The sequence below is a fragment of the Plectrocnemia conspersa genome, unplaced genomic scaffold (genome assembly GCF_051122295.1).
Source record: "Plectrocnemia conspersa isolate PC_06_02 unplaced genomic scaffold, ASM5112229v1 ptg000008l, whole genome shotgun sequence".
In the NCBI taxonomy this organism is placed as follows: Eukaryota; Metazoa; Arthropoda; class Insecta; order Trichoptera; family Polycentropodidae; genus Plectrocnemia; species Plectrocnemia conspersa.
In genome coordinates, this window is record NW_028277172.1 from 3,481,934 (window position 1) to 3,494,781 (window position 12,848).

Here is a 12,848-nt window from a genome sequence, read left to right on the forward strand (position 1 = left end):
CATTTAATACGCAATAAAAATCAAAATGTTTCGCTTAGGCTTTCAGTGTCTGTTCGACATGAATCTGTTGTGGATTACTTTTATATTAATTCTAAAAGAAATACTAGCTCAGGATTCCGTATTACATTATGGAGTTGAAATTGATCCAGTTACATTTTTGGCGAGCAAGAGATTGAACTTGACGAAGAGAGAAGCTGATCCGACTTTTAGAGGACATCCTAAGAGTAGAGAAGACAAATGGTCTATAGCTTTCCATGGAAAAACTGCAGCTTTCGATCAGATACCATCACTGATCGGTCTTCTCAACATGCTGACGTTGAAACACTTGAACGATTGCACGCCAGTGATTTTATATGACGTTGAAGTAGAAAACAGCGATGCACTCTTTCTAGAGCAATTAATGAAAAAGTTTCCCTTTCCTTACGTCCATGGGAAAATAAGCAAAGATAATGTCATAACGGACTCCGGCGTACTCTCGGCCATCAGTAAACAATGCGTCAGCTATATTCTATTCATGGCCGATGTGATGAAAGCAGCTGATGTATTGGGCTTACAGGCGACCAGTAAAGTTATAGTAATCGCTAGATCTTCACAATGGAGAGTGAGAGAATTTCTATACCATAAAGTATCAAGATTTTTTGTCAACTTATTAGTGATAGCACAATCATTCAGAGACGATAAATCTGTGGTATGTTAACACTGCTATAATCATATTAAATATGTGCTTAAAAACAAACTTTTTTTAAGGAAACTCCTTATATATTATACACTCATCAATTGTACGTAGACGGTCTTGGTGCTAGTAAACCAATAGTACTAACTTCGTGGATGAAGGGTAAATTGGCGCGTCCAGAAGTGAATTTGTTTCCTGAGAAAATGGCAGATGGATATGCAGGACATAGATTCACAGTAATTGCAGCAAATCAACCGCCTTTTGTGTTTAAAAAGTAATCTTATATACATCATTAATAAAAAATAAATAGTTAGATTGGCACAAATAACTTTTTTTTATTAAAACATATTTTAGAATTTACCGCGATTATCTTGGTAATCCGAAAATATCTTGGGAAGGAATTGAATATCGGCTGATGAACTTGCTCGGTAGTAGGAACAACTTTTCAATTGAAATTAAAGAGCCTAAAGATCTTTCTGTCGGGTATTTTTAATAAAAAAATGTTTTAATATGTTAATAATAATACAAAAAAAATATATATAATATTAAAGTGCAGGTGATGCTGTGTGGAAAGAAATAAATTTAAATCGAGGTGATTTTGGAATTGGAGGTCTGTATGTAACCAACGATAGGTTTGGAACAATCGATTTCTCGGCTAGTCACTCTCAAGATTGTGCAGTGTTTATATCATTAACATCAACTGCTTTACCGAGGTATATGTTATTTTAAAACATTTTTTTATTCATCCACATTGATAGATGATAACTATTTATTTATATACTATATTTATATTCTTTATAAAATAGTAACTAGGAAAAAATATAAAATAATACAATAACAACGTGATGCGTTTTATCTTGGGTTTTTGCGGCGTATTTGTAATATGAGCTGCTCAATCCTCCACTATAAAAAAGGGTCGCTAAGGGTAGACAGTTTTTAGAATTATTCATATATATATCGTCACATTTTATTTTATTTTTAATTCCACTTTTGTGTCCGTGACCAACTCACATTTAACAAAAACAAGGAATATAAAACTTTCATACAAAATTATTTATATTTACATAAAATATTAAAAAAAATATTTTATTGCTAATTTTAACCTTTTTAAATTTTAAGAAAGAAGACATTGATAAAGTTTTAAATTTATACACGCACTGTTTAGGCAACTTAATGTTTAGGGCATTAGTAGTTTTCATACAATATGTTTGAATATAAGTTATTTTTCCAAAAGTGGTAATATTTTTTCTTTCGTTTTTTGTGACAACGATTTTTTTCCTAAACATCAATGTCCATTTCGACAATAAAACAAATTTCGAAAATAATGAACATTGGCACCTTTTTGATATAAGGCCTTCAATTATGATAAGTTACGGGATATTATGTGGATGCTAAAAGAAACGCAGCTCGGCCATTCAAATTTAAAAAAAATCAATAAGTTACATTAGAAATATGCATACAGAAAGAGAAAAAGTGTAAATACAGTCATTATAGAGTATCCGATGGACACAGTAACTGTTGGTGCAGGCCCTCTGGCGACGCAGCATATGTGTACGGTTACTAAGGCGCCCGCTAGCGGGGCTTAACCGGTCAAGGGCGAAGCCCCGACGTCAGAACATCTGTTTTATTTCCTCACGAAAATAACGTAAAACTGCAAGGCTATACTTATTATTGACTTATTGACTTGCTGATAATAATTTTTGATAGTTATTTGTTATTAAATTTACATACTTTTTGGTTTTGAGTTATACATTTTTGTAATATTTTCAGTTTCTTATAATCATTTACTTAGTCTAAATCATAAGGCTAATTATTTATAGAGGTAGTTCACAACGCTTGGACCTTTGTTTCAATATCATAACCACACACCTATGATTTGCTACCTGTTGGGGCAGTTATAGATCGTAGTGACTTCACAGCTTAACTGCTACTCGTTTTATTCCCAACATGTCAATCAAAATTACTTTGCTTTATCCTTACAATAAAGCAACTTCTTCAGTAATCTCATTAATCAGTGCTTACTTAGCACAATGTCCTTTATTGTTTTTTTACTTGATGTGCAGGACCGCCAGTTTATCTTATCATTTTCAATGTCTTAACGGCCCTCTTTGAAACGTTTATACCATTTAAAATTTCATTTTTGTACATAGCATCCTCGGCAAAAGCTTTATCTGACATTTGTATTGCTTTACTACATTTTATTTCTTTTTTAACACAAAATTTAATGCAAATTCTTTGTTTCATAATTTTTACAATAAAAATGCACTGTTATTACTTGACTTTCAAACACATACTACGCTCCTAATATTGCTAAGAATTAGCATGCACATCACAGGCAATATCACTTTTAACTATTTAACCACACTTAGTATATATTTTGATATTTTTTGATAAGTATTCTAAATATGTACAAAAAATATGATCAACATACAATTCTACATGGTAGTTGAGTTATCAAGATTAAAAAGAGTAAACTGTCTTATACTGTATTACAATAATATAAGATATTATTCTGACCAATGTGTAATATAAAAATGTATCTTTACTAAATTAATTAATATATTTATGAACACACAAACTTAAACAATATATCATACTTTTCAAGGTATCGTGCCATTATGGGACCGTTCCACTGGACCGTATGGCTCGCTCTCACGCTCACCTACTTGTTTGGCATATTCCCGTTAGCCTTTTCAGACAAACATACCTTAAGACACTTAATACACAATTCTGGAGAAGTGGAAAATATGTTCTGGTATGTGTTTGGTACGTTCACCAATTGCTTCACGTTCTACAGTAAAAATTCTTGGAGCAGAACTACAAAAGTAACAACCAGACTATTAATTGGTAATCTAATTAAATTAATCATTAGAGATAAAATACACTTTATTTATAATATATTAATTTTATAGGATGGTATTGGATATTTACCATAATAATAACGGCTTGCTACACCGGTTCTATCATTGCTTTTGTAACACTTCCTGTGTATCCAGCTACAATTGATACGGTGCAAGAGTTCTTATCTGGGCACTACAGAACTGGAACATTAGGTTGAGTTTTATATATCAATATATCTATTATCTATTTATTATGTCACAAACTATAAAATCATTAGATCGTGGTGGATGGGAAAGATGGTTTGCCAATTCTTCTGATGAAAACACAAATAAGCTTTTGAAACACTTGGAATATGTACCTAACATTGAAGCCGGTCTGATGAACACGACGAGAGCTTTCTTTTGGCCGTATGCATTTTTAGGTTCTAGATATGAACTTGAATATGTTGTACAATCAAACTTTACACTAGAGTAAGTTATTATTAATATATTTTTTTAATAATACAAGGTGATTCTCGAATACTACTACAAAAAGCAATGTGAATAGCGTTCAAGTCTGATAGCTTTGATATATAGTGTTCTATAAAATGTCTTTAATGAACATCTAATTAGTAGGATATGCAGTATTTGCAGACACGCAAAATACTTTAACTGGCAAATGTACTTAATAGCGGTTGACTTGCTAACAAGCTGTAGTTGCTATAAAGTTTCTGCAGCCCCTGCGGCAATGGTTTTTGTTGTTAGAATTGTTAGATCCATTGTGTTGTAAATTATTTTCCTCTTAAAGGCTATGTTAACACAAAATATAGTCTTTAATATGTCCCATCTGCTACACATATTGCATTGAGTGATTCTATTGTGACTTATTTATTGTCGTGGCATAGATAAGGTCAATTGGGAACGTTGCCTCAATCTATCACATTTACGTCTCACCTGTGTTTCATTGATAAATCAAAATTCCACAGTATACCATTCTTAAATGTTAGTTTGTGTTGTGGTAAGTCATTTATATTCACGAAATTCAAGAACTCAACTCGACATCTAATAGCTTTTTTCATCCATTATCTTAGTCAATTTAGTGAAATGAGAGTACAGCAACTGTCATCATCTCTTAAATCAAGAAATTTCTCTTACTGACTATAGTAAAGTTGTTTTTTTTAAATATATCACTAATTATTAAAAAAAAAGAGCAATTATTTTATGTAGCAGCATTTGTAAATCATGAATTAACAATGAATTTTTAAGATCTTCAAAGCGATCAGCGCTTCACATAAGCGACAAATGCTTCGTTCCATTCGGAGTATCGATAGCATATCCAAAAGAATCTGTCTACAGCGAAAAAATTAATAAAGGCATCCTAAGAATGATTCAAAGTGGTATTGTATCAAAATTAATCAGCGACATCCAATGGTTGATGCAGCGTAGTTCTACAGGAAAACTATTACAAGTATAAATCTAAATTATATGTACGTTCATTAGATGTATATTATACTATATAATATAAAATGTGCAGGTCAATAGCGGTGGATCTTTACGAGATGCTGTGGCAATTGAACGAGGACTGTCCCTCGGTGACACTCAAGGAATGTTTCTTTTGTTGGGAGCCGGATTCCTAGCGGCTGCTACAGCATTGCTATCTGAGTGGCTGGGAGGTTGTGGTAGAATGTGCCGCCGTAGAAGAAACAAGTCTGCATCATCTAGAAGTACTTCAATAACTTCCACGCAGAGTAAAAAGTCAATCATTGTTCCAACTCCAAATTCAAGATCGGCAGAAAATGGAGAGTTCAATCAAATACATCTCAACGGACAACATTCAAGTAAGAATGATTCAGAAGTAATAAGTATACAATCTGATAAGGTTATTTGCGTGAAGAGTGTTGAAGTCTGCGCTGAAGTTACACCAAATGTTAAGGAATTTGTTAAAGGACATTCAAGGCGATCTAGCGCTGTCGATTGGGATACTGAGATAAATAATTTGTTTCATTATACGAACAACGTTGAGTTGCAATCAGACGATGAACATAAACAATCGTCTATTAGTATTATTGAAATAGATGAGTCTGAACCAAACAGTAAGGTGGAAGAGGCAGAACAAGTCCCTGAGTTGTTCGGTGAAAAAGTCACACCGATTTAACAGTGTTGATAAAGTAGAGCGTTGATGTGCAATAGAAAAACCATTCATTGTTCCTTGACCAATAAATATTTCTCCGAGCAAATGATTTCATTGCATTGCAGTATAGCTAAACATAATCAAGAATATTCTGCATATTCTACTAGATTCACGGAAGGACCATTTAGCATGAATGTAAGACTTTATGCTTTTTCGATGTGGTCATGCACAATTATCTTTTCATCTCAAATGACTCCCACAAATATTCATGCGGCACTTTATATAATATTGTGTAGCTCTTAGAAATTCTACAAATCCCAAGCTTTTATCTATTAGCGTTTACAATTAGGATTTAGCACATTCAATATTACAAAGATTTATAGTAGTGGTATAAGTCGGTGACTCTTATCTGGAAGACCTGCGTTTGAATCTCTAGTATTTTTTAATTTCTCTCATGTCTGGAAGATCAGAATAAATATTTTTATACAAATATAATTCCAATCGATCATCACAGATTATGTTTTCCTAGATTTTCCTAATATCAGAAATTGATAAAATCGAGCTAGATCGTACATAGTGACATTAATTCTTAGCTGTAATAATCGTTTATAATTCATAAAATAGATGTCACTGATTTATAAAGTTTAATTTTAGTCAGTTGATTCACTACTTACTTAGTACTTGTTGATGATCTGTCATGTTGCAACGAAAGATTTACAATAAATAAATATGTAAGATTGAATGCGGACTACAAATATATAATCAGTTTTGTCTCTCTATCAAGTATAAGATCTTTTTTATAAATTGTATAATAATTTATATGCTTTATTGATTTATATACATTTTGCACTGATTTAAATGTGTCCACATGTAGTTTTTGTATTAAACTTATTCAATAAATGTCACTTTCTAAAGGTATATATTTATTTCGTTGTTCTAAGAAGCAAGTGTAACGATTGGCTGGATGATCGCTGTAGGATTGTAATTGGTGAGCAAGCTTTGCAGGCATGAATACATAAGGCTGGTCGCCAGGCAGTCACATGGCAGACACTCGAAGAGACTAACAGATTCACTCCGCCTAGCAGACGCCCGCCCGCGGACAACATACGGTCATGGACACTCATCACCTGAGAGAGACTCTTCCATACGAGCACCACAACAGAGAGGGAGCAACCTCTGCACGTCGCTGTCACACCAACCAGAATTCTGAGCATCTTCCATGAACAACATCCCTGCGCCAGCTTCTCCACCACTGTTCGGAGAAAACATCTCGCCCATTCTAGTAGTCGCAATATGTGGTATATCTAATAAAATTCTCACTGGTTTCTACCTGCGTCTTACTGGCTGTGAAGTCACGCCCAAAAGTAGTGTTTTTGTGTTCTAATGAATTTTTAAGTAAAAAAATCAATATATACTTTGAAACAATGATCTTAAAATAAAATTATTGTATTATCATATTTAGCAAAAAATAATTAATAATATAGCCAAGTTTGAAACCATTATTTAAATATTTTTATTTTACTTGCACGTTATACACGTATCTGGTTGTTTATTATTATATAGGTGTGAAAATAAACAAAGTTTACATCCAACTCTTTATTATAATTTTCATTCAAACAGTCATCAAAATAATTTATAACGATTCTATCGTATCCATCGAAAATTCCAAAACTAACAACTAAACAAATTAAAACTGAACAATAATTACAAAAGAAAAAAAAAAGTAAAACGATACATGAGAAACACCTATTAATATATATGTATATATATATATATTTTGCTTGATGTCCTATTGGCACTTTGCGCACAATAAAATATGTTTGCGTTCATTTTTATTAAATACACATTTTATAGATTTATAATACAATATTTATATAACATAAAAAATCAAGTCCTAAAACGACAGTAAGCAAATTAGTCAACACAATAAATCATCATTCAACGAAGAAGAAAAAAACTGAAACCGTACAATGTATATATACTATGTGAATTATAATTTGATACTACAAGCATATACTAAATAATTATACGTACTTATATACTTTCTGCAATATATAAAATTAAGCAACTTTTAATAATATTGCACTTTACATAAACATTAGGACCTGGTCAATGAATCTGAGTATTTAACAGACAAGAGGATAAGGATTGCGTTTTGGAAAGTTTACATTATAATTTTTGATCTATATATAAAATATATATAAAACCGAAATCAGGTTGAAAGCATCAAAACGTTGTATAAAAATAATACTAAATAATTACAATTTCAACACCATTGTATAAGTAAGTAAAAATTTATATATATTTCATATATATATAATCCTCTCTCTTTCGCTTCCTCTCGTATTTTTTTATATTCATTTTTAAAGGTACATTTTTTACCACAAATATGTGCATCAATATTTACAATAATTTTTTGGTAATTTACATTTCGTTACACTAACATACCAAACAATGGATTTGTTTCATATATCTCTTACACTTCCACTGGCACATTTTTAATCTCTGTTAGTATTTACACGGCACTGTTCCATACTCTTAATAGTGGATAATGTGCCGGTTGAAGTGTTAAAGTATATAGCCGTTTACAGCGCTTTTCATCGAGAGACCGATTGATTTGTCGACGGCAATGAGCCAAACGCTGATCAGTCAATTTTTAAACTACGCTTCAGTGTGCAAAGTAATGTTTATATTACGTTTGGATCTTCTATACTTCGGTTTCTAAGCGCTAATCAAAAATCAGATGCATTCAATGCTAGAACATATGAGATGGATGCTAGCGAAGGCACGAAGCGAGTGTTCAAAATCAAAAGGGGTACAATTAAAAAGAGAAAGCTCAATAGGCAAGTCTTCTAAATGCAAAACTAACCGATTTGTTCGACGACGCCAACAAACTGTTACGATTTAATCAAGTACAAAGATGGAAACACAGAATTGACTATTAATTATTAATATAATCCATATTGTACAATAACGATACCCTCACACATAAAATACAATTTATATATCGTCTGTATATAAATATATATCATACGTATATATATAATTTGTGTATGTATATATGGTACATATGCATACATATACATATCATTATCATTATTATTATCTCTAAGAGAATATTACAATTACACTTTGGATGTTCTAATAATATAAAATATTCAACTTTTTTGCATAAAAATAGTGTCGAGTACATCTTTCATTTTTTGGTTACTAATAAAATATGGAGTCTATTTTATTTTATATTTATATAATATATATATATATGTATATATATAGAAATGTCACTTCTTTTAATTTATCGTCATTTTATAAAACTTTAAATCTGTAGGATTAAAGATAAATATCTTAATAATTTGTATTTGTTTCATTTCTTTTTTTCCATATACAAAGATTATATTAATAATAATGTAACAAAAGTACACGCTACACTTTATAGGGCAGATTAAGATCACATGGTACACAAATGGTACATAAACGTGGTACAATACACATTACATTAGGCACTGTGAGTAAGGCATCTACAGTGGTGAAGATATGACAGGACAGAATGATGCTGTGAGAATAAATCATAAGTGGTCTTGTTTTGTTACGACAAACGTGATTTGCAAATCATGAAGAATCCACACACACATAACTGATAATGATGAAAACCCTGACAGGTAATAAGCTTTATTATCACCAGTAGTATATAATTATAAAGGCAGCGAAGAGAAAAACTTTTAGTTAAGAATGAGACCCTGATTCCTCGAAATACCTTATTTGTAATACATTGTAAGCGGAGACTTGACGTTAAGGTAACATGGTAACTTGTTACGCATATCTTGTGTTAGATGGAATTAAATTGACCGATAATAAATGTTCAACATTTTTTTTGCTACAAAGATACATAAATTTGATTCATAAGTAAAGTTATTATTATTGTATTATCAACGATTTGGATGTGAGTATTGGTTATTATGGATTTTAATAGTATATAACGTATCTTCAAAAGAACAATGATGCAGTTGTGATGTTTTTCATGTCACTATTATTGAAAAATATATAAAAAGTATTGTTTATTTATTAATGGTTTTAGAAATTCGTAATTTCTTATGCAAGATTTTTTAATCATAAAAAAATAGTAATTATAAAATCAATCACTTTTTTCACTGGTATCATTTTTCCCAAAGTTATTATTGTAATTATCATAAGAAAAATTATAATACAGATATTATTACAAAAAAAAGATTATTAATTATGGTTTCAATATCATTTTGACAAAATATATATTTTAATTATTAATTATAATACGACAAAAAATTTGCAGTTTATTAAAAAAAATATTTTTAATTTAGTGTTAAAATTAAGTCTGATAAATAGTATATATATGTATATCATCGGAAAAACATTGCTCAAATATTTTTTTCTATTAATGCAAGATTACTGCTAATACGTTTAATTAAAAAAAACAGAATCACTATTTTTATAATTCCCATAATCAATAATTATAATCCAAATATTAAATTGCAATATTTTTTTAAATATGGTTATTTTAAGCGAGTAGAAATTACAACAAAAAATGTTCAGTGTCGTTATATGAAAGATTATTTTTCTAGTTATATTGAACTACTATCAATATCAGTATTTAAATTATTGATCATGATTTATTATGACATATATTGCACTTAAATATAAATCAAGTTATTGTATCTCTGCAGCAAAAAAATATTGTACATTGTACGTAATCTCAAACGATTCATAACGATGATACATGAAGTGGAATGTTGGACAAAACAAGTGTACAAGGACTAAACGTACATACACATGCTTGTGGTGGAAACATTTAAACATCGAAAGCTTCATAGTAACATCAACAATATTAAACATTCAGATGTCCATCGATTAAGATTTATGCTAATCCAACGGAATAAGGATTTTGCTACAGATCTATTGTTTGTAGGGTTTTTGCCGAAAAACAGATTTACTATATTATGCGTGCGCATACGTACATGTATATATTACAGGTGTAAAATATTTATTTATTCTATTTTGGTCGTTATGGCAAACAAATCATATCGTCTATGAAAAAAACGGTCGAGCACCGCGTGCTTCATGTTCTACAGTATAAATTGTTGCCTTATAAAAAGACAGCTAGGCTGACTTTCCGGTCCCTAAATAAATTACTAGCTTTGGTGAATATTATTTCAGAAAATATACTATTTTATGCACATACATCTTATGTTTAACATACTACAATTGCATCGACTATTTTATTTTATTATTAACAAATTTTCCGGTTTTCTCAACAATGTTACAACAAAAATACTAATTAAATGGCACGATTATGACATTGTGTTACATGCAGTGATGTCTTCCCATTAAAAAAATGACCGACATTATGATCAGAAAATAACATGATAAGATATCCACTGACGCCTTAACATTTTTGTACTGGTACTCTTAATTAGCGTTAATACGAGTTAAAAGTATGTTTTTTTTTATACTGTATATAAAGTTAATTTGAGGTCAGTCACAGGGTGACATCACTGGTCGGATCAGATTTGAACACTTGATGCAGAACATAAAGACGTCGTTCATGCTCGTATGAATTCAAACAAATCACTGGTTCCCGCACTTTATCGTACCGAACAAGTTTGTCATTAACACATTCATAGATATATATATATATATTTATAAATGGCAACACATACACGGTAATTCTTTAAAAAATGTCTTTTTCACTATACTTTAACAACGGATAGGATATTTTATATTTTTATTTACGTTTAACAATTATTAAATACATCTATTAACTTTCATAGAAAACATATTCTATTACTAATTCACTTTTATTTTATTCAGAATGAAACATCAATTAAACACTTTAATAATATACGTATCGATTTGTGTATGTATATATATAAATTGTGTAAATATTGTTTATATCCATTACAAAAACAGACGTTAATCAAAAGAAGTCATGTAAAAAACGTTAAGTGTTCATAAAAAATAGCTTTCGCGTAGATACGTACATTTTTTAATGCGTATCCGAATCTTTAAAGCAATGTTATAATTCAACCGAGGAAGTTATTTTAAACTTTTTTTGTATCCTAGGTGCCTTGGTGCGGTTTATAATTTTGTCATAAGAACGTTAAAGCTTGTGTTTATCCATCCCATTGTTGTAAGTTCCGATCGGAGCGAAATTTCATTTCCGAGATGGCTTTTCTTAAAAAATTTCATACTATATTTCCCTTTGGGCTTTTTATATATCTCTATCATTAAAATGGCACATAAAGTGGTAAACCACATTTAATATATTCACATAATTGTTCAAATTCACACATTTGCACAATGTTCTTCCGTTGTCGTTATTAAACGTCCGCACTTTATAAACCCCTCACTTTTTATAACGAATATTCCACATCCATGATAACTGCACAAGCTGTTATAACAACCAGTAAGACAAATCTATTTCCAAAATATGCGATATAGACGTGAGCCTATCGCCTACACTACCGAGTGCAGCACGATCTGTGAATAAATATTAAATTTCTACAACACTTGATTATTCAACTGTGCATTTTTCTAGTCTTTATTGTTCCGTAACTATAAATGCATGATTTAATCTCATATTCACCGTACACTATGCCGATGACACTGTTTTAAAACTTGGTTCAGGTCTCAAAATGGCTACTATAACTATTAAATTTAACTGGTAACAAACATACCGATATCTAAATCTCGATTTGTATACTCGTCATATTTACAACATAAAAATATTTCACTTTTTTTTTAATTAGATTTTTTTTACACAACGGTGAATATAAGAATTTTTTTGTGTACAAAAACTGATCACTATGACGGAATTTAATTATATAGAGTTGGAAAGTCCCTGATTATCAAGGATCGATTGAATCATCGTACTGGCACAAATAATCGTTCTCGTTTATGCAGGATTCGAAACTCGCAACTGTTGGAGATCATATCGTGGCGGCGACGCTTTACAGCAACCTTCCGAATTCGTTGCGAGTAGCGTGATATGTGAGGTGGTCGCCCGTATCTCGGGTCTCGTAGTATTTGTTCCCTCAGCAATAGTAGAGGGGTGCTGTTGGCTATGCGGCCCATCCCTCGGAGATCCTGGGGCGTTTGGCGTGCGACGGCTGGTCATATTCACCGTTGCTGCCGCCGCCGCCTCTACCTTCGTTCACTCCCATCGGCGACGCTAAACTTGACGATGACACTGACC

General features: G+C 31.2%; 2 protein-coding genes across 51 annotated transcripts in view; one reads left to right on the forward strand and one right to left on the reverse strand.

Moving 5' to 3' along the window:
- The first annotated feature begins 58 nt into the window (after nucleotides 1-58).
- On the forward strand, nucleotides 59-6,539 carry Ir21a (Ionotropic receptor 21a). Its single transcript, XM_088190666.1, has 9 exons — nucleotides 59-688; nucleotides 748-947; nucleotides 1,028-1,156; nucleotides 1,225-1,386; nucleotides 3,279-3,520; nucleotides 3,586-3,726; nucleotides 3,792-3,984; nucleotides 4,759-4,960; nucleotides 5,027-6,539. The coding sequence occupies exons 1-9, from the start codon at nucleotides 59-61 to the stop codon at nucleotides 5,645-5,647; spliced, it is 2,520 nt and encodes an 839-aa protein (XP_088046792.1). The 3' UTR covers nucleotides 5,648-6,539.
- A 3,670-nt stretch (nucleotides 6,540-10,209) lies between these two features.
- Mef2 (myocyte enhancer factor 2) overlaps nucleotides 10,210-12,848 on the reverse strand; it is a 268,497-nt gene continuing 265,858 nt past the window's right edge. For 34 of the 50 annotated variants that reach the window (XM_088190463.1, XM_088190446.1, XM_088190470.1 and 31 more), the window contains one exon: nucleotides 10,210-12,848. In XM_088190463.1, the coding sequence (XP_088046589.1) occupies nucleotides 12,715-12,848 (134 nt within the window). In that variant the 3' untranslated portion in view covers nucleotides 10,210-12,714. The other 16 variants (XM_088190490.1, XM_088190481.1, XM_088190489.1 and 13 more) reach the window with 1 other exon arrangement.